Below are 23,189 nucleotides of genomic sequence, written 5' to 3' on the forward strand. Positions count from 1 at the left end.
TTGGGCAGACTGGATGGACCATACAGGTCTTTATCTGCCGTCACTTACTATATTACTATGTGCAAGAAGTTTCATACTGGGTCACAGCAGTGACTCATTCAGCCATTAATTTAGAAACATGACATCATGGTTCCTGCAGGAAATGCAGAAGTGGGAAATGAAGGACAGCTTGATAAGCCACTGGTTCAACCAATTCACTTTATTCCAGGGGCATAGCCAGACACCCAACTTTGGGTGGGCCTGGACTCAAGATGGGTGGGCAGAAGAACCCCTCACTGCCCCACAGGTGATTTGGTCTCTCCTTGTCTCACCTGCATGCCATCTGCTATTTACAAGGTATGCAGGAGGGACAGTTGGGAGTTTTCAGCTGGTGGGGCTAGGGAATCAGCATAGGTGTGCTGCTACTGGGTGGGCCTGAGCCCAAAGTGGGTGGGCCTGGCCCACCCAGGTCCGCCCTTGGCTACGCCACTGCTTTATTCTTCAAACATGTATAAAAACTCAACATGCCATAGATGGTATCTCATATGTGCTTGATTTATAGGAGGGTTGATCGGGTTCTCCTGATGAAGTTGTAGACGAAATGCGTACACGCATTGGGAACCATGATGACTCCATGCTGATTTTTTGAATGAATGTATACAATCCAACCAGCAGCCTCACCTATGCCTGTGACTATATATGCTGAATGCAGCTACATGAGTGGATAGAAGATCCTTTAAAAGCTACAAAACTGGCATTTTGTTCACATGATTTTACCTTGACCTACATATATGGGACATAGATAGAAGAAGACCTTTTAAACTGGAATAGTTTGAAATGGAAAATTGGTCCCTGTGACGTATACACGTGGACAGATGGGAAATTACTTGTATATGCTTTGTGGGCATTCTAGTATGCCGTGCCAATAATAGGGACGAGATAAACGTTTGACAGCGCAAGGCTGGGAAGTAGGAGTGCTGGGATGATTGGTGTATGAATGTAGTGTGAGTGATATGAATTAACACAATATTAGTGTAAAGTGAGTACTTAATATGGTTGGATAATTTTAATTGTACTCTGGCTTAGGGTATTTCCCCTGTTGTTAAGTGATTGTTAACAAAATTGTGTGACACACTCTTACACACAGCCAAGACCTCAAGAATTATTAACAGGTAAGCAGCTGTACCTGCCCCTAAGGCACACGAAACAATATGAAATGATGACAACGGCAGGGTTTCAGAACCATATCCTGGACAAAATCTGTGTTGATGGGAATCCAGCAAAGAATTTTCTTCTACAAATTCCAATCGCTGTTTGCACACCATCCTAGGACAGTAACTATTGGCCAGTAAAGGATCAAGTTTAGCATTCTTCAAACCTGGTCCCACACAGGGTTACCTCCGAGAGCTAAGCGTTGACCCATCATCATGCACATTCCTCAATCTCCACTATCCTAACTGTAAAGGGCTAAAATACAAATCCACATACGCGACCAGCTTCTCATACATTTGCACACAGCTATGGAATGTACTACCGAAGACCATAAAAACAACGCAAGACCTAACCATCTTCCGAAAGCTACTGAAAACAGATCTCTTCAAGCAGGCATACCATAAACACTCATCTTAAATACTAAATAATATTTATTTATTTATTTTATTTATTTGTAGCATTTGTATCCCACATTTTCCCAACAATTTGCAGGCTCAATGTGACTTACATTTGCCGTAATGGCGGTTGCCATTTCCGGGTAATAGAATTACAAATGGTAATGTGTTAAGTTGCATACATACATGGTAGCATACATGTAACATAACATACGTGAACAGATCATGGTATAGATATATATCATGTGCATATATATGTTAAGGAAGAATAAATTATAGCGTTATATAACTAACAGAATAAGAGGGGCATAATCGAACGTGGACGCCCATCTTTTTTTTCGATAATACGGTTTGTGCCGGGCAAATGCATCGGATTTGTGCAGATTTGAGCTGGGTGTAATCGTTTTTCAGCGATAATGGAAACCGAAGGCGCCCAGCTCAAAAACGAGCAAATCCAAGGCATTTGGTCGTGGGAGGGGCCAGGATTCATAGTGCACTGGTCCCCCTCACATGCCAGGACACCAACCGGGCACCCTAGGGAGCACGTGTAACAATTAAAAAAAAAAGTAAAATACCTCCCAAGTCCATAGCTCCCTTCCTTTGGGTGCTGAGCCCCTCAAATCCCCCCCAAAACCCACTGCCCACAACTCTACACCATTACCATAGCCCTTATGGCTGAAGGGGGGCACCTACATGTGGATACAGTGGGTTTTGGGGGCGGTTTGAAGGGCTCCCAGTTACCAGCACAAGTGTAATAGGTAGAGGGGGATGGGCCTGGGTCCACCTGCCTGAAGTGCACTGCACCCACTAGCAACTGCTCCAGGGACCTGCATACTGCTGTGATGGAGCTGGGTATGGCATTTGAGGGTGGCAAACAGGCTGGATAAAAAATTTGTTAAAGTTGTTTTTTTTGGGTGGGAGGGGCTTAGCGACCACTGGGGGAGTCAGAGGTGGTCATCCCCGATTCCCTCTGGTGGTCATCTGGTCATTTAGGGCACTTTTTTGGGACTTGTTCGTGAAAAAAAAGGGTCCCAAAAAAGTGATCCAAATTCGCAGTAAAAACGCCTTTCTTTTTTCAATTATTGGCCAAGGGCGCCCATCTCTCCTCAGCCGATAAACATGCCCCAGTCCCGTCTTCACCATGCCTCCGACACGCCCCCATCAACTTTGTTTGTTCCCGCGACGGAGAAGGAGTGCAGTTGAAGACGCCCAAAATCGGCTTTCGATTATACTGATTTGGGCACCTTTGCAAGATGGGCGCCCATCTCCTGATTTGGGTCGAAATCTGGGCGCCCATCACTTTCGAAAATAAGGCTGTAAGTCTTCTTAGTGTAGGCTAATAAATCATTACCTAACTTTAAGTAGGCAAAAGAACATAGCTTCTTCCCAAGGAGGACATCTCATATTTGCGTAATGCCATTACTAACCCAAATTCTCCAATATATGAGACCTTGGCCAATGTGTATTCTTGAATTACCCCCAATAGGCACAGCCATGGAGTCCTGCAACTGCTGCTGCAGAGATTTATCTGAACTTCAGGAAATCACTAAAACCAACCTCTTCAAAAAGGCCTACCCTAACGACCCTACGTAAACCCTTCACCCAAAGCATAGCATACCTAATGAGCGCACTGGACAACACACAACCATCATCCCTTCTGACCCTCCACACATACCTCATTCGACCACTATACAACCTTGTATTTGTTATCAACCGACTGGGCAAACTCCCAACGGTACTATGTAAGCCACATTGAGCCTGCAAATAGGTGGGAAAATGTGGGATACAAATGCAACAAATAAATAAATAAAAATCCAAGCTCGTTATTGCTTGTGAGGTAGCTTTCAGACCAGGCCATTGACAGAAAACAGACAAGTGTGTCTTACCTAGCATTTGTGCTAGTGGAATAGGGTTTCTCATTGAAACCCACCAACTAGCTGCCCATCTTCAAATCCTTGCTTAAAGCCCACCTCTTCAATGTCGCCTTTGGCACCTAACCACTATTCATGAAATCTAGACTGCCCCAACTTGACATTTCATCCTTTAGATTGTAAGCTCCTTTGAGCAGGGACTGTCCTTTTTTGTTAAACTGTACAGGGCTGCGTAACCCTAGTAGCGCTCTAGAAATGTTAAGTAGTAGTAGTATTTTGTCAGTGGACAGGATGAGGGTGCTCCTGTAGTATCTCATTCTTCCACAGTGAATAGATGGGGCTCTTGGATTAGAGATAGGGGTGCATTTTGTCAGTAGGCCGGATTAGTGTTCCTGTAGTGTCTCGCTCTTGCCTGATGAATGGATGAGGTTCTTGGATTAGAGGAGGATGGCTTTTGTCCATGATTAGAGAGTTCCTGTAGTGTCTCGCTCTTGCACAATGAATGGATGGGGCTCTTGGTCTAGAGGTGGGGAAGAGTTCTTTTGGTGGGCAGGAGGAGAGAATGCTCCTGTATTGTCTCATTCTTGCATGGTGAATAGATGTGATTCTTGCTTTTACTGAAGGCATTTGTCTTTCATTTTTTCTAGGTTCTGCAGTTGTTCATGAGAAGGCTCCTTTACTGAAATCTATGTTGCTGGCAGGTCCTGCTGGGACTGGAAAGAAGATGCTTGTTCATGCCATCTGCACTGAGTCTGGCTCTAACTTCTTTGATCTATCCCCAGAGAACACTGTTGGGAAATACCCCGGGAAGAGTGGCCTCCAAATGATGATGCACATTGTCTTCAAGGTATTGTCTGAGAGAATACCCCTCTCCTTTGTCAGTTCAAGGGTAGAGCGTATGTCAATATCAAGGCCACAGGGAGTCTTCTGAAGTGGAAATATCACTTCCCAAGAGCATACGTACATTAAGGAGATCAGTTACAATGCAATCATGGCGCTTTCCAAAACCCCAATGCTTTCAAATACCAGCCCTGCGCTTCTCCACTGTTCCTTCTAAGCTGAGATGGAGTTCTCTCCACCAACAGTCCTGCCAGTGGGGGGCGCTGTTTCACTATCACATTTTCAATAGTGAGGGACAGGCAAACTCTGTAGAACTCCAGGGAACCTGCCTGTCCCTAGTGGTTGGAAACATAATATTGAAGCAGTGGAGTTGGAGGATTCCCACTCAGCTTAGAGGAAACAGTGCACTCTACTAAGTCAGCCCTGGACATCACTATAATATCAGACAGTGGAACAGGGTTTGGACAGCCCTGAATTTAAGAAAAAACACAGCAGACCAGCAAACAAAGATCAGAGAAATAGTTGAGGCTTTTATTGCTAGTATTTCCTTGGTGCAATAAAAGCCTTAACTATTTCTCTGATCTTTGCTTGGTAGTCTGCTATTTTTTCTTCTGTTCCTTGCATCACAGATTCCTGCCTCCACTTTGATTCTACCCTCAACTTAGGCAGAGAAAACACAGGCAGCTGCCTCAACTGTCAGATTTTCAATGCACCAAATAACCAGGCCAAAGCAGAGAGACTGCTCCCGTTTACTTTAGAGATATAATGATATCTCATACTCCTCCTACTCTCTAATGTCTGGGACCCCCCTGAAGTCTTGCCTGTGGGTGCTAAAATCTTAAATTCTGAGGAGGAGTAGCCTAATGGTTAGTGTGTCGGGCTTTAGTCCTTGTAACCTGGGTTCAATTCCCACTGCAGCTTTTTGTGACCTTGGGCAAGTCACTGAACCCTCCATTGCCCCAGATATAAACACTTAGATTGTGAGCCCTCTAGGGACAGAAAAAGTACCTGCATATAAGAACACTAGTAAAAAAGGCCCGTTTCTGACACAAATGAAACGGGCACTAGCAAGGTTTTCTATCCCTCTGCCTGTTGGCGTACCTCAGGGTTCTGTTCTTGGTCCCCTCCTCTTTTCTATCTACACTTCTTCCCTTGGTTCATTAATCTCATCCCATGGCTTTTCCTACCATCTCTATGCTGATGACTCCCAAATCTACCTTTCTACCCCTGATATCTCACCTTGCATCCAAACCAAAGTTTCAGCGTGCTTGTCTGACATTGCTGTCTGGATGTCTCAACGCCACCTGAAATTAAATATGACCAAAACCGAGCTTCTCATTTTCCCCCCCAAACCCACCTCCCCGCTCCCCCCGTTTTCTATTTCTGTTGATGGCTCTCTCATTCTCCCTGTCTCCTCAGCTCGAAACCTTGGGGTCATCTTTGACTCTTCTCTCTCCTTCTCTGCTCATATCCAGCAGATTGCCAAGACCTGTCGTTTCTTTCTTTACAACATCCGTAAAATCCGCCCCTTTCTTTCCGAGCACTCTACCAAAACCCTCATCCACACCCTTGTCACCTCTCGTTTAGACTACTGCAATCTGCTTCTTGCTGGCCTCCCACTTAGTCACCTCTCCCCCCTCCAGTCGGTTCAAAACTCTGCTGCCCGTCTCATCTTCCGCCAGGGTCGCTTTACTCATACTACCCCTCTCCTCAAGACCCTTCACTGGCTCCCTATCCGTTTTCGCATCCTGTTCAAACTTCTTCTACTAACCTATAAATGTACTCACTCTGCTGCTCCCCAGTATCTCTCCACACTCGTCCTTCCCTACACCCCTTCCCGTGCACTCCGCTCCATGGATAAATCCTTCCTCTCTGTTCCCTTCTCCACTACTGCCAACTCCAGACTTCGCGCCTTCTGTCTCGCTGCACCCTACGCCTGGAATAAACTTCCTGAGCCCCTACGTCTTGCCCCATCCTTGGCCACCTTTAAATCTAGACTGAAAGCCCACCTCTTTAACATTGCTTTTGACTCGTAACCACTTGTAACCACTCGCCTCCACCTACCCTCCTCTCTTCCTTCCCGTTCACATTAATTGATTTGATTTGCTTACTTTATTTTTTTTTTTGTCTATTAGATTGTAAGCTCTTTGAGCAGGGACTGTCTTTCTTCTATGTGTGTGCAGCGCTGCGTACGCCTTGTAGCGCTATAGAAATGCTAAATAGTAGTAGTAGTAGTAGTAGTAGTAGTAGAGTGTGTATGTTTGAGAAAGTGTGTGTGAGAGTGACTGTGTGAGAGAGAGAGGGAGTGAATGTGCAAGTGTATGTGTGTGACAGAGAGAGAGAGTGAGACTGGGTGCGAGTGTGTGTGTGAGAATGAGAATGAGAGTGTGTGCCAGGGCCCCCCTCCCTCCCAGTTCCAGGGTCATCCCCTCCCTCCCTCCGAGTTTCAGGGCCCCTCCCTGCGAGTTTCATATACAGACATTGAGAGTGAGCATCTTTTAAAGTTTTTTTTTTAAAATAAGCTGTAATTTCTGTTACTTTAATTCGTGCATTTCTCTGTCCCTCACTCCCTCCTTCCCAGTTCCAGGGCCCCCCCCCCTCTCAGTTTCACGGTCGTCAGCCCTCCTTCCCTCCCAGTTTCAGGGCCCCCTCTCTCCCAGTTTCAGGGCCCCCTCTCTCCCAGTTCCACGTTCGTCGGCCCTCCCTCCCTCCCAGTTCCAGGGCCCCCCTCTCTCTACTACTACTACTACTACTATTTAGCATTTCTATAGCGCTACAAGGCATACGCAGCGTTGCACAAACATAGAAGAAAGACAGTCCCTGCTCAAAGAGCTTACAATCTAATAGACAAAAAATAAATAAAGTAAGCAAATCAAATCAATTAATGTGGACGGGAAGGAAGAGAGGAGGGTAGGTGGAGGCGAGTGGTTACAAGTGGTTACGAGTCAAAAGCAATGTTAAAGAGGTGGGCTTTCAGTCTAGATTTAAAGGTGGCCAAGGATGGGGCAAGACGTAGGGGCTCAGGAAGTTTATTCCAGGCGTAGGGTGCAACGAGACAGAAGGCGCGAAGTCTGGAGTTGGCAGTAGTGGAGAAGGGAACAGATAAGAAGGATTTATCCATGGAGCGGAGCGCACGGGAAGGGTGTAGGGAAGGACGAGTGTGGAGAGATACTGGGGAGCAGCAGAGTGAGTACATTTATAGGTTAGTAGAAGAAGTTTGAACAGGATGCGAAAACGGATAGGGAGCCAGTGAAGGGTCTTGAGGAGAGGGGTAGTATGAGTAAAGCGACCCTGGCGGAAGATGAGACGGGCAGCAGAGTTTTGAACCGACTGGAGAGGGGAGAGGTGACTAAGTGGGTGACTATGGCCGTGGGCCCTCCCTCCTTCCCAGTTCCACTGTCATCGGCCCTATCTCCCAGTTCCACGTTTGTCGGCCCTCCCTCCCTTCCTCCCAGTTCCAGGGCCCCCATCTCTCCCACTTCCACGGTCATTGGCCCTCCCTCCCAGTTCCAAGGTCGTGGGCCCTCCCTCACTCCCTCCCTCCCAGTTCTAGGGCCCCCCCCCCCCCGTCTCCCAGTTCCACGTTTGTTGGTCCACCCTTCCTCCCTCCTAGTTCCAGGGCCCCCCCTCTCTCCCAGTTCCATGGTCATCGGCCCTCCCTCTCTCCCATTTCCACAGTCGTCGGCCCTCCCTCCCTCCCAGTTCCAGGGCCCTCCCTCTCTCCCAGTTCCACAGTCGTCGGCCCTCCCTCCCAGTTCCAGGGCCCCCCCCCCCCTCTCTCCCAGTTCCACGTTCGTCGGCCCTCCACTTCCTCCCTCCCTCCCAGTTCCAGGCACCCAGTCCCTCTGCTTTTCAAAACTAATCTTCACTTACCGCGTCGGGCTTACGGCGGCCGGCAAAGCATGCAGGCTCGGCCCTTCTCTGTCTGTCAGCTCTAGTCCCGCCCTCATTTCCTGTTTCCGCAAGGGCGGGAACAGAGCTGACAGAAAGAGAAGGGCCGAGCCTGCACGCTTTGCCAGCCACCATAACCCCGACGCGGTAAGTGAAGATTAGTTTTTAAAAGTGGAGCGAGGGTGCCTGGAACTGGGAGGGGGGGCCGACGAACGTGGAACTGGGAGAGAGGGGGGGGGGGCCCTGGAACTGGGAGGGAGGGAGGGCCGACGACCGTGGAACTGGGAGAGAGGGGGGGCCCTGGAACTGGGAGGGATGGAGAATGTTGGAGGAGAGTGACGATGGAGAACGTTGGAGGAGAGTGACGTCAGGAGATAGTTACGAGCGCAGGTAGCCTCATTGGAACATTGGAGGAACAAATTATTATATTAGATAAGAGTAGCCATCATGGGTCAGACCAATGCTCCATTTAGCCCAGTATCCTGTTTCCAACAGTGGCCAATCCAGGTCACAAGTACCTGGCAGAAACCCAAATCAAGGCAACATTCCATGCTACAAATTCCAGGGCAAGCAGTTGCTTCCCATGTCTGTCTCAATAGCAGACTATAGACTTTTCCTCCAGGAACTTGTCCAATCCTTGTTTAAACCCATATACGCTAACCACTGTTACCACACCCTCTGGCAAAGAGTTCCAGAGCTTAACTATTCGTTGAGTGAAAAAATATTTTCTCCTATTTGTTTTAAAAGTATTTGCATGTAACTTCCTTGAGTTTCCCCTAGTCTTTGTACATTTGGAACAAGTAAAAAATCGATTTACTTCTACTCATTCTACACCACTAAGGATTTTGTAGACCTCAATCATATCTCCCTTCATCCATCTCTTTTCCAAGCTGAAGAGCCCTAACCTCTTTAGCCTTTCCTCATAGGAGAGGAGTTCCATCCCCTTTATCATTTTGGTTGCTCTTCTTTGAACTTTTCCTAATTCCACTATATCTTTTTTTTAAGATACGGCGAATGTAAGCCACATTGAGCCTGCAAAGAGGTGGGAAAATGTGGGATACAAATGCAGCAAATACATAAATTAAAAAAAACACAACACTCAAGGTGTGGTCGCTCCGTGGAGCGATACAGAGGTATTATAGTAGTTTTGGTTTTATTCACCATCTCTTTCATAATAATTCCTAGCATCCTTTTTTGGCCGCCGCCGCCACACACTGAGCAGAAGATTTCAGCGTATTATCTACAATGACACCTACATCTTTTCCTTGAGTGCTGACCCCCAAGGTAGACCCTAGCATCAGGTAGCTATGATTTGGATTATTCTTTCCAATGTGCATCATGTTGCATTTGTCCACATTAAATTTCATCTGCCATTTGGATGCCCAGTCTTCCAGTTTCCTAAGGTCTTCTGCAATATTTCACAGTCTACCTGTGCTTGAATAGTTTTGTGTCATCTGCAAACCCACAACACAACATTGCCTCCTTGTGGAACTCTGCTAGTTCTATGCTTTTTGCGTACCCTAGAAAATATCGGTATTTATAGTGACAAAGTTATCTGTGTTGACAACCTGTGGCATTCAGCTGTATTTTGATTGGGGCATATTTGACTTCCCTCTTCTATGCTCTCTGGTATTGCACACTGACACTGGCCAAAGCTCTTGCATACCAGCTCCAGCCACTGCTGTAGCTAAGTGGCATCAGCAGGTGGATGGTGTTGTGTCTCTCAGTGCTTATATTACTCTTTTGCACCTTTAAATTGTATTGGACAGCTATATCTCTGTTCTGTCCTCTGACAGCCTCGCTCTAGTTTATAATGTGATCCTAAAATGTGTTTAATGCTTTTGCTGTTATTCTGACTTCTAAGGATTTTCATTGCCGCAGTTCTCACTGCAAAGATACGTGAGCAATGCATTGTGTGTAACGTAGTTCACAGGCAATGCAGCCACACCTGCCTGTCTGTACAAGAACTGTTACCAGTGGTTTGTGCTACTGCCCAGACCTCCTCTCTTTCTCAGCCAAGCTTGGCTCCTTTATCTTCCTGCTATCATTTCCTGGTCATCCTTACTATCTCTGTCCTGAAAGGTCAGCCAGGTATAACCTTTCCCGCCAATCGAGGGCCGTCCTCTAGGACCACTCTTGCCACCTAGTGGCAGGCTCTGTCCCCATTGGTCTTTACCTCCTCCTCCCTGGGCCTGTGTGAGCCTTCTTCACCTCCCTGTCTCTCTCGCCATGAGGCATTCTCCATCTTGCTTCAGACAGCACTTGTCCTGCTGGACTCCCTGGAACGAACTTGGTTTTTTACCTTGAATATATCTTCCTAATGAGATATTGCATTCTCCAGTCACCCAGCTCTGAGCTATTTCAACTATTTTCTGACCTCTGCAATAAAGCTGCCTCTCTTCGGATTTCTACCTCCAACCACTGATACAGCTCTCAGAATTACGGAGTCTCTGTGCCCTGGGGCAACACTTCTGAACATCTGACTGTGAGTAGATTATCTGTATTTATTCAATAAAAGAAACTTCAGAAAATAAAGACTTCAGGTGTGTTCTGGTGTGCCAAGGTTATAATTCAAGATACTGACACTTTACAGTTAACAAGTCTTAAGAGGCTTGACCATCTCAGGTTAATAAGGATTACCACACCAGTCAACTGCTTCAACCAACTATGTTGCACAACTGCTACAGATGGTGATACTGCACAATGGCAGCAATATTCTATATTCTGTGAGATCTAGTGCATGGCTACACCTGCTAGCTCTGATACACTGCATAGGTCCACTGCACAGCCACACCAGCCAACTTTTATTGCCCAGCTTGCAGTAGGGCATAGCCAATTCATCAGCCTCTACAGAAATAGCTGCACCAGCTCCCTCTAGAGTACAGCTCTGTCAGATGCTTCTGGCGTTTTGCTACTCCAGCTAATCCCGACCCATGGTTACATCAGCCACCTCTTGTGCACAGCTACTCCAGCCTACTCTGGTGTGTCACTTCTCCAGCTAGCTCTGGAGTACAGATTCTCTAGTGCACAGCTGTTCTAGCCATGGGGGAAGGGGATGGGATTTGATATACCACCTTTCTGTAGTTATAATCAAATGTTGCCACGATTTGGGTTTCTGCCAGGCTTGGCCACTGTTTGGAAACAGGATAGTGGGCTAGGTGGACCATTGGTCTGACCCAGTATAGCTACTCTTATGGATACGTTTCTGGAGGAAAAGTCCATAGTCTGCTATTGAGACAGACATGGGAAGCAACTGCTTGCCCTGGGATTTGTAGTATGGAGTGTTGCCACGATTTGGGTTTCTGCCAGGTACTTGTGACCTGGCTTGGCCACTGTTTGGAAACAGGATAGTGGGCTAGGTGGACAATTGGTCTGACCCAGTATAGCTACTCTTATGGATACGTTTCTGGAGGAAAAGTCCATAGTCTGCTATTGAGACAGACATGGGAAGCAACTGCTTGCCCTGGGATTTGTAGTATGGAGTGTTGCCACGATTTGGGTTTCTGCCAGGTACTTGTGACCTGGCTTCACTGTTTGGAAAATAGGATACTGGGCTAGATGGACCATTGGTCTGACCCAATGTTCTTATAAACAGGTGCTTATTTTGTACTAGGGGCAATAAAGGGTTAAGTGATTTGCTGAGAGTCACAAGGAACTGCATTGGGAATCAAACCCAGTTTCCCCTTGTTTTCATGCCACTCACTAGCTATTAGGCTACTCCTCCAGTACACAGCTAGTCCAGCCAGCTCTTGTACTGGGCTATGTCAGCTAGCTAGTTTATACACTTGCAACGTTATATCGTATGGCTTCATCAGCCGTCTCTCTTGATCTGCTGCTCCAGGTAGCTATTCTGCTTATTTACGAAGGAGAAGGGTGCCCATCTTCCGACACAAATCGAGAGATGGGCGCCCTTCTCTTAAGGGCGGCATAATCGAAAGCTGATTTTCACCGCCCTCAACTGCAGTCCATCGCAGGAGCAGCGAAAGTTTAAGGGGGCGTGTCGGAGGCATAGCAAAGGCGGGACAGGGGCGCGGTTAACACATGGGCGCCCTCAGCCGATAATGGAAAAAAGAAGGGCGGCCCTGACGAGCATTTGACCGACTTTACCTGGTCCATTTATTTTCAGGATCAAGCCTCAAAAAAGGTGTCTGAACCAGATGACCACCGGAGGGAATCGGGGTTGACCTCCCCGTACTCTCCCAGTGGTCACCAACCCCCTCCCACCCTAAAAAAACATCTTTAAAAACATTTTTTCCAGCCTCTATGCCAGCCTCAAATGTCATACCCAACTCCATCACAGCACTATGCAGGTCCCTGGAGCAGTTTTTAGTGGGTACTGCAGTGCGCTTCAGGCAGGCGGACCCAGGCCCATCCCCCCATACATGTTACACTTGTGGTGGTAAATGTGAGCCCTCCAAAACCCACCCGAAACCCACTGTACCCACATGTAGGTGCCCCCCTTCACCCATAAGGGCTATGGTAGTGGTGTACAGTTGTGGGGAGTGGGTTTTGGGGGGATTTGGGGGGTTCACCACCCAAGGGAAGGGAGCTATGTACCTGGGTGAAATTATTGAAGTCCACTGCAGTGCCCCCTAGGGTGCCTGGTTGGTGTCCTGGCATGTGAGGGGGACCAGTGCACTACAAATGCTGGCTCCTCCCATTACCAAATGGCTTGGATTTGGCTGGTTTTGAGATGGCCAGCCTCAGTTTCCATTATCGGCGAAAACCGAGGCCGGCCGTCTCTAAGTCCGGCCATCTCAACATTTAGGTCGACCATCTCTAAGGTTGACCTAAATGTTGAGATTTGGCCGGCCCTGACCGTATTATCGAAATGAAATATGGCCGCCCATCTTGTTCTATAATACCGTTGGCTCCGCCCCTTCCCAGGGCCGGCCCCGGAGATGGGCGCCCTTAGAGATGGGCGCCCTCATTCGATTATGCCTCTCCACATCACTCAGCTGCTTCAGATGGTCGTATTACTCAGTGGTACTCGTCAGAAGTAAGGCACTTTAACCGCAGTTGCCATTACGGCATAAGGGTGTCTGCCAGCTGTATCTACATCGATTCACTTCTACCTGTTCTACACCACTCAGGATTTTGTAGACCTCAATCATGTCTCCCTTCAGCCTGAACAGCCCTCACAACACCCACTTGTCTGGACTAGTCTGGTGTGCACGATAAGGAAATATGATATGTAAGATATGCATAGATTTACGGAATAGTACTTAGGTGGAATTTCGGCATTAACATGTCTATATCCAAACGCATGTAATCTGTGTGTAAATATTACAGTCTGTTTTATAGAATAATCCCCCCCCCCCCCCCAATGTATAAGTCCCTCTCAACATTACCTGATATGTTTTATTCACTGGATTGCCAGAACTATTTCAGTTTAGACGAAGGGCCACCCTCAACGAAACAGGAATAAATGAAGCTAGTCAACACCTCATACATGTATCCCTTAACTGCTTTAATGATGTCTCTTCGCTTTTCGCAGGTAGCAAAGAAAATGCAGCCCTCTGTGGTTTGGGTTGGAAACGCAGAGAAAGTTTTCTATAAGAAAGTACCAAAAGAGGAGAAAGAGGTAAGCATGTGACTTCAAAAAGGATGGGCAAGAGAAGAACCAAGAGTACGACACAGAAGATACAGGCAAGAAGATAGGAAGAAAGAGCCACTGGGACAGAGGAGGAGGTGGGAAGAGAGAGAAAGTAAAGAAGACATGGGGCATAGCTGTAATGATAGGGCAAAAGGGAGAGGACAGTATTTCTTTACAAGTAACTGGGGACGATATTCAAAGTAGTATGAGTGGTTGGGAAAAATTCTGCCCACTTAAATTCTGCTTATTAGGCTGGAAACCTACACTCAGTGGCATTTAACTAGGCAATGACAGGCTCTCTCGAAGTTTTCCTACAATGATTGCAGTGTGAGGGATTTTGGGTCTCTCTGAAGGGCATAATCGAAAGGGACGCCCAAGTTTTCCTGGGGACGTCCTCGCAGGACGGCTCCAGCAAGGGCGGGGAAACCTGTATTATCGAAACAAGATGGGTGTCCATCTTTCGTTTCGATAATACGGTCGGGGACGCCCAAATCAGCAAATTTAGGTCGACCTTAAAAGATGGTTGTCCCCAGGACTTGGTTGTTTCTGATTTTCAGCAATAATGGAAAGCGAGGAAGCCCATCTCAGAAATGACCAAATCCAAGCCATTTGGTCATGGGAGGAGCCAGCATTTCTAGTTCACTGGTCCCCCTGACATGCCAGGACACCAACTGGGCATCCTAGGGGGCACTACAGTGGACTTCACAAATTGCTCCCAGGTACATAACTCCCTTACCTTCAGCCAGATGCACTAACTGAACGGAAAAAGCCCTTCCCTTCCCGATCCCTTAGCGATTCAGAAAGGAATGGGCATGCAGGAAGGAAGTCGCATGCAAATGAGCTGCTCGCTGTTAGCTCATTTGCACATGATTTCCTTCCTAAGGAGGGGAAGCTGGTGCAGACCAGCCAAGCATTTTGTGTGGCTGCTCTGCTCATGCCAAAGAAGGCTTCATACATGCAGACAAGCTGCATGTATAATAGTCGTCTACAACCTTAAATTAATTGCCATCTACAACCTTAGAAAAATACAAGTCCAGGTGAAAACATCCAAGTGCTTGTCAGGGACGTCTTTAGAGTATGGGTGAAGGACCTCCTTTGCTATGCCTCCGTACCTGTGGCAGTTGAGGATGTCCAAAATGTGGATGTTTCTGTGAGAAGGATGTTCATGCCTTTGCTATGCCTCTGATATCCCCTTGATTTATTTGGATTTTGGATTGCAAGTAGCAATACTGGGATTTGAACCGGCCACCTCTGGATTGCAAGACCAGTGCTCTAACCACTAGGCCACTCCTCCACTCCCTTGAAATTTGGCCATCCCTGTGGGAGGGGGGCAGTTCAGGACGTCCAAAATGTTTGAAAGAAGGATGTCCACGCCTTCGCTATGCCTCCGCTGACACACACAACATACCTCCCTTCCCAGGGACCTGCATACTGCTGCGATGGACCTGAGTATGACATTTCAGGCTGGCAAAAAAGTTTTAAAAGTTGTTTTTCAGGGTGGGAGGGGGTTAGTGACCACTGGGGGAGTCAGGGGATATCATCCCCGATTCCCTCCAGTGGTCATCTGGTCAGTTCGGGCACCTTTTTGAGGCTTGGTCGTAAGAAAAAATGGACCAAGTAAAGTCACCCAAATGCTCCTCAGGGGTGCCCTTCTTTTTTCCATTATCGCTCGAGGACGCCCATCTGTTAGGCACGCCCCAGTCCCGCCTTCGCTATGCCTCCGACACGCCCTTGAGAACTTTGGTTGTCCCCACGACGGGAAGCAGTTGGGGATGCCCAAAATTGGCTTTCAATTATGCTGATTTGGGCGACCCTGAGAGAAGGACGCCCATCTCTCGATTTGTGTCGAAAGATGGGCGCCCTTCTCTTTCGAAAATAAGCCTGTCTGTGTTTTACTGTAGAAATTGCATTGTGAGTGTGTTCTGGGCTCTCCATTTTTCTGTTACGATTGCAGTGTGAGTGGGTTCTAGGTTCTCTCTCTGTTTTCCTGTAATGTTTGCAGTGTGAGGGGTTTCTGGGTTTCCTCTGTGTTTTTCTGTAATGTTTGCAGTGTGAGGGGTTTCTGGGTTTCCTTTGTGTTTTTCTGTAATGATTGCAGTGTGAGGGGGTTCTGGGTTCTCTCTTCATTTTTCTGTAACGATTGCAGTGTGAGGGGGTTCTAGGCGCTCTCTCTCTTTTCCTGTAATGTTTGCAGTGTGAGGGGTTTCTGGGTTTCCTCTGTGTTTTTCTGTAATGATTGCAGTGTGAGGGGGTTCTGGGTTCTCTCTTCATTTTTCTGTAACAATTGCAGTGTGAGTGGGTTCTAGGCTCTCTCTCTGTTTTCCTGTAATGTTTGCAGTTTGAGGGGTTTCTGGGTTTTCTCTGTGTTTTCCTGTAATGATTGCAATGTGAAGGGGTTCTAGGTCCTACCTGCATTTTTCTGTAATGACTGCAGTGTGAGGGATTTTGGGTCTCTCTGTGTTTTACTGTAAAAATTGCACTGTGAGGGGTTTTGGGGCACTCTTTTTTTTTGTAATAATTGCAGTATAAGGAGGTTCTGGGTTCTCTCTGTGTTTTCCTGTAATGATTGCAGTGCGATGGGGTTCTGGGTTCTCTCTCTCTGTCCTTTTTTGTAATGATTGCAGTGTGAAGGGGTTCTAGGTCCTACCTGCATTTTTCTGTAATGACTGCAGTGTGAGGGATTTTGGGTCTCTCTGTGTTTTACTGTAAAAATTGCAGTGTGAGGGGGTTCTGGGCTCTTCATTTTTCTGTAATGATTGCACTGTGAGGGGTTTTGGGGCACTCTGTTTTTTTGTAATGATTGCAGTGTGAGGGGGTTCTGGGTTCTCTCTGTGTTTTTCTATAATTATTGTAGTGTGAGGGGGGTTCTCAGCTCTCTCTTGTGCCTTTTGTTGAGTTCTTTTGTAACATATCTTGTTTTCTTTTTCCTAGTTAGAACCAAAGCGTCTGAAGAAGGATTTAGTAAAAGTTCTGAAAACGATAAAGGCTGAGGATCGTGTTCTGATTGTGGGAACATCTGAGAAGCCTCATCTCGCTGACATCAAATCTTTCTGCAAAATGTTCCAAAAGATTTTCATGATTCCTCGGCCAGACTATGCTTCCAGATACGGTGAGATGAAGTCTGTTCTCTTTTGGAGCAGGGTCATTGACCCTTCCTGTGAAATAGTGAATGAAGGATCGGTTGATAGTGTCAATGAGTGGAAGGATTTTGATTGGTTGCCTGGGATTAATGAATGTAGAGACACTTCGTTAACGGAAGATTTATTTCCTTGTTTCTTTGGGGCATTGAGGGAAAAAAAGAATCATTTCCTGAGGTCTTAAAGACCCCATCTCTATTTTTACACAGACCCCCACATCACTATCAAACCCCCACCCATACACCATATTCCCCCCTTCCTCCTTTCATAAACACCCACATTCGATATACACTCCATACACCTCCCTACATACCCCCAGCACATTCCTGGATAACCCTATCTTACTCCCACACTCCCAAAGAAAGACATGGCCCCAAACAACCTGACACACACTTTGACACATCCTAATCCCACCTACTCAATTCCTTACCACATTTAAAGAAAACTCACACTTCCCCTCCCCTCCAACTACACATCCTCATTACCAGGCCACACAGTCAATTGATTTTGCTCAGGTCTTTTGGCTTCGTTCAGGTAGAGGAGGAGTTTGTCTGTTCTCAGTTGGCTTACAATCCAAGTTTGTACCTGCTACTACTACTAATCGTTTCTATAGCGCTACTAGACGTATGCAGCGTTATATGCAATGGAGGGAGAAGTGACTTACACAATTCCCACAGGGTGAAACAGTGAGTCGAATAAACAAATAAAGACGATCCAATTGGAATAGCAAGAAATCTTCAGTACTGTGCTCATCACGCAGGGTTCGTGACACAGATAAAAGGACTCGACACGGCCGTGTTTCAGATACTGACTGAAACTGTGGCAGATGCCTTTACCCCTTATATTTTTTACATCTTTTCAGTGGGCAGTAGTCAGGTTTGGCTGTTCTGTTATTCATCATTGAATCTTGTCAGTGATGCTTCTTCAGTATTGTGTACATAGTAACATAGTAGATGACGGCACGGTCCATCCAGTCTGCCCAACAAGATAAACTCATATGTGCTACTTTTTGTGTATACCCTACCTTGATTTGTACCTGTCCTCTTCAGGGCACAGACCGTACAAGTCTGCCCAGCACTATCCCCGCCTCCCAACCACCAGCCCCGCCTCCCACCACTGGCTCTGCCACCCAATCTCAGCTAAGCTCCTGAGGATCCATTCCTTCTGAACAGGATTCCTTTATGTTTATCCCACGCATGTTTGAATTCCGTTACCGTTTTCATTTCCACCACCTCTCGCGGGAGGGCATTCCAAGCATCCACCACTCTCTCCGTGTACGTCCTGATGTAGGCAACGTTTACCGAAACACGGCCTTATCGAGTCCTTTTATCTGTGCCACGAACCCTGATTCACCTTATTGTTGTCTGCGTGGGGGTTTTATCCTTCTTCTAGATATCCAGTTTCTCCTACATAAGCACACAACTGTGGAACGCATTACCAAAAGCCTTGAAAACAACGTACGACCACCTAAACTTCCGGAAATCACTAAAAACCAACCTGTTTAAAAAGGCATACCCTACCGATCCAACATAAATGCCTGACCTCTGCAACACAACAAAACTAAAGTATGTAATGGACATAACACAACTCTTCCATTGTACGATTCCCTAATTTATTTTATTTTTGTTACATTTGTACCCTGCGCTTTCCCACTCATGGCAGGCTCAATGCGGCTTACATGGGGCAATGGAGGGTTAAGTGACTTGCCCAGAGTCACAAGGAGCTGCCTGTGCCTGAAGTGGGAATTGAACTCAGTTCCTCAGGACCAAAGTCCACCAACCTAACCACTAGGCCACTCCTATGGCTATGCCACATGAGCTTGATCTTACCACAACATCACCTTGTATTTGTTCACACCGGAGTCTGTAACGCCTCTCCGGTACTATGTAAGCCACATTGAGCCTACAAATAGGTGGGAAAATGTGGGATATAAATGTAACAAATAATAAATATCATCACAAGTCCACAAGGAGGAGCAGCAGCTTGTAAATCCCGGCTTCCCCGGTTATCAGCCCACTGCTATAACCAGTAGACTAATCCCCCTCCAAAAACACACAAACTGCCCTCCTCATTCCCCCTTCATATGCATTATACATAAGAATAAGAGTAGCCACACTGGGTCAGACCAATGGTCCATCTAGCCCAGTATCATGTTTTCCAAACAGTGGCTAAGCCAGGTCACAAGTATCTCGCAGAAAACCAAATCGTGGCAACATTCCATGTAGAACCCCCAAGAATTGCAAGATTCTGAAATTCCAAAGAGTTGCTTCCCATGACTGTCTCACTAGCAGACTATGGACTTTTCCTCCAGAAACATGTCCATAAGAGTAGCCATACTGGGTCAGAGCAATGGTCCACCTAGCCAGGGGTCTGCTGGTAAATTTTTAACAACAGGCTCTTTCTCCGGACGTAGCCAGCTCTGCAGTTGGAAGGGCCAGGGGTGGCTGGGGGGGTGGGGGGGAGCAACACTTGCCGCTTTCTCCTCCCTCCCTTCGTGCTGGCACACTAGGCATACCTTTGCTGGCAACCAATAAATGGACTGCCACCACTCCCAACGTCTTGCTCTGAGCAGCATGCTGAAATTTCTCACACATGCTGGAGAAGTCCCAGCCTGCTGCTCAGAGCTGGAAACAAGGAGCGGGGAGCAGCAGCAGTCTATTTACTTGGCTAGCAGGGCTCAGCATCCCCACCAGCAAAGTAAAAGAGAATTCAGCAGGGGGCCCAAGCCCACATTTTGGGAGCCAGTTGTTAAAGTAGCCATGGAGGGCCCTACTTTAACAACCGGCTCCCAAAATTCTTAAAAACTTAACAACCGGCTCTTGCGAGCCTGTAAGAGCCTACTCCAGCACACCACTGCACCTAGCCCACTATCCTGTTTCCAACAGTAGCCAAACCAGGTCACAAGTATCTGACAGAAACCCAAATCGTGGCAACACTCCATACTACAAATCTCAGGGCAAGCAGTTGCTTCCCATGTTTGTCTCAATAGCAGACTATGGACTCTTCCTCCAGGAATTTGTCCAAACCTTTTTTAAACCCAGATATTCTAACTGCTGTTACCACATCCTCCGACAAAGAGTTCCAGAGCTTAACTCTTTGTTGAGTGAAAAAATATTTCCTCCTATTTATTTTAAAAGTATCTCGATGTAACTTCCTCGAGTGTCCCCTAGTCTTTGTACTTTTGGCGCGAGTAAAAAATCGATTTACTTTACTCGTGCTACACCACTCAGGATTTTGTAGACCTCAATCATATCCTCCCTCAGATGTTTGTTTTCCGATTAGAAGAGCCCTAAGCTCTTTAGCCTTTCCTCATATGAGAGGAGTTCCATCCCCTCTATCGTTTTGGTCGCTCTTCTTTGAACCTTTTCTAATTCCACTATATCTTTTTTGAGATATGACGACCAGAACTGAGAGTAATACTCAAGGTGCGGATGTAATTAAAAGGCTAAGCGTGTTGCATTTCTACCTGTAAAGGGGGGGAGCATATTCCTTCCTTCATGCTGTGTATGTCTATGGGGGTGGGGCAGTCTTTAATTACTGTACTCCTCCCCCAGGCTATGTTTATAATAGCGGTCTCAGTCTCTGATCTTTTCCCCTCATATTATCTATCTGGCGTTGGGGGGGGGGGAGGTTACACCTCTGAATTCTGCCCCTCACACTTCTCATGCTGTGTTTGTTTCTGGTGAGGTGAGGGGGGGAGGTTACAGCTCTGAATTCTCCCCTCACATGTTCTCTCTTTTTTTTCTGTCTTTCTCTCTTTGCATTTAGTCACTTGGAAGGAGCTGATTCAGAAGCACAAGGGTGTCATCACTAGCAGTCTGAACATCAGTTCTTTAGCTAAAATGTCCGATGGCTATTGTCAGGGTCCCATAGTTCATGCTGTGGAGACGGTGCTGAGAGGGAGGCGGGTGTCACTACAGCTCAAGAAACCGCTGTCCTCTGACGAGTTCCTGCTTCCTCTGGCCAGATATGACCCGATTTACAAAGAAGAGGAGGAAACTCTAAAGGTTGGTCTGAGATCTCTGCTTGGTTACACCAAAGTCATTCACTCACTAATGGAGTGGTTATGAGTGGCCTAGTGGTTACAGCACCGGTCTTGCAATCCAGAGGTGGCCGGTTCAAATCCCACTGCTGCTTCGGAGGACCACGTTTTCCCCAAGGAGGTTAGATTGAGCACATTACATGGGTTGAGGTCAGTAGGCGGAGTCATTGGATCACCCTGGAGGAGTGGCTAGAGCACCAGTCTTGCAATCCAGAGGTGGCTGGTTCAAATCCCACTGCTGCTCCTTGTGATCTTGGGCAAGTCACTTAACCCTCCATTGCCTCAGGTACAAACTTAGATTGTGAGTCCTCCTGGGACAGAGAAATATCCGGAGTACCTGAATATAACTCACCTTGAGCTACTACTGAAAAAGGTGGGAGCAAAATCTAAATAAATAAACAAAGCATCACAACACCAGCACGACATATGACAACAGTGCATCACTCAGTAACTGTCTATAATTCCCTCATATTCTCACTACAGCTTTACACTACCAGCCTGGCTCACAATACCACAGCATCGTGCACTGGTGTCACTGGAACATAAGAACAGCATCACTCCACTACTGTCATTACAGCGTTCCACCACCAGTAGCAATGACATTGCTTCTCACATTATAACTCACATTTAACAGCACAATATCATACTACAGGGGTCCTCAAATTCAGTATTCAGGATTTCCACAATGAATATGTATGAGATTTATCTGCATGTGTAACTTTGGTCTCAACATAAAAAGTTTGGGCACCAGCTAGCTCTTCTCGGGACAGCACCCAAGACCAGGGCCACAAAACAAAGTTTTTTTTATTATTATTTATTGCATTTGTACCCCACATTTTCCCACCTTTTTGCAGGCTCAATGTGGCTTACAGAGTGTTATTATGATGTGATCATTACATGATCTTAAATACAATCGATAGTAGGCTGAAGGTAGATGAGGATTTAGATGGGAAAGTGTTAGGTAAGGTCATGTGAAAGGTGTTTTTAGATGGGAAGGTGTTAGGTAAGGTCATGTGAGAGGTGTTTTTTGATGAACCTGAGAGGTTTAGGAATGATTTGTTTCATTAAGGATGTCTTTTGTAGGCTTTGTTGAAGAGATATGTCTTCAACGATTTGCGAAAGCTGATTAGATTGTCCATGGTTTTCAGGGTCATGAGTATTGCGTTCCATATCTGTGTGCTTTTGTATGCAAAAGTAGTGGCATATGACTGTTTTAGTTTCTCACTCACTGAGCTGGACGCAGGCCTCATGCAAAGAAGCATTCCAGTCCAGGTTTAATTCACTCCTCTCCCTTAGGCCGGTTAAGCTCTCTGGTCTTCTCCGAGAGCTGAACTTTGGGGTTTTGGAGACTGGATATGCACTACTCCCTTCAGGTTCCCTCCGGATCCAACACAGGAACCCCACGGTTGTCAGGAGAGTCAGGAAAGTTAACTGAACAAATCAGAACTGAAGAACAGTTAACTTGATAATCCTCAGTATACAGTTATGATGGCCATAGGAGCCAACTTTTCAAAATTATTGGGGGTGATAAATCCAATAGAAATAACCCCTCCCTGGACACATACAAGGAATTTTCTCAATATTGGGGGTGCTCAAGCACCCACAGCACCCACACAGTCGGCTCCTATGAATGGCATCTTACACTTGAACATGAAGAGACAGTCCCTGCTCGACAGAGCTTACAATCTAATCAGGCCAGACAAACAGGACAAACAAGAGATAAGGGAATATTAATATAAGGATGATAAAATAAGGTTTCTGAACAAGTGAATAAGGGTTAGGAGTTAAAAGCAGCATCAAAAAGGTGGGCTTTTAGCTTAGATTTGAAGACGGCCAGAGATGGAGCTTGACGTACCGGCTCAGGAAGTCTATTCCAGGCATATGGTGCAGCAAGATAAAAGGAACGGAGTCTGGAGTTAGCAGTGGAGAAGAAGGGTGCAGATAAGAAAGATTTACCCAGGGGAGGATGTAGGGAGAGATGAAAGTGGAGAGGTACTGAGGAGCTGCAGAGTGAATGCACTTATAGGTCAATAAGAGGAGTTTGAACTGTATGCGGAAACGGATAGGAAGCCAGTGAAGTGACTTGAGGAGAGGGCTAATATGAGCATAACGACTGGGGCAGGGGGCTGCTCTTGGGATGGTCCAGGAGGTGTCAGCTCTTGATTAGGGAAAGAGAGGAAAGAATTGATCAGGCTGCTACATGGAAGTTATCTAGTTACTGGCCCA

General features: G+C 46.6%; 1 protein-coding gene across 1 annotated transcript in view; it reads left to right on the forward strand.

Moving 5' to 3' along the window:
• Positions 1-23,189, forward strand: part of LOC115460007 (dynein regulatory complex protein 11-like) — a 118,182-nt gene that overhangs the window by 92,394 nt on the left and 2,599 nt on the right. The window contains exons 11-14 of the mRNA XM_030189869.1: positions 4,105-4,304; positions 13,686-13,772; positions 16,716-16,893; positions 20,690-20,928. Of these exons, the coding sequence (XP_030045729.1) occupies positions 4,105-4,304; positions 13,686-13,772; positions 16,716-16,893; positions 20,690-20,928 (704 nt within the window). The remainder of the gene's footprint in view (positions 1-4,104; positions 4,305-13,685; positions 13,773-16,715; positions 16,894-20,689; positions 20,929-23,189) is intronic.

The sequence above is a fragment of the Microcaecilia unicolor genome, chromosome 1 (assembly GCF_901765095.1).
Source record: "Microcaecilia unicolor chromosome 1, aMicUni1.1, whole genome shotgun sequence".
Lineage (NCBI taxonomy): Eukaryota > Metazoa > Chordata > Amphibia > Gymnophiona > Siphonopidae > Microcaecilia > Microcaecilia unicolor.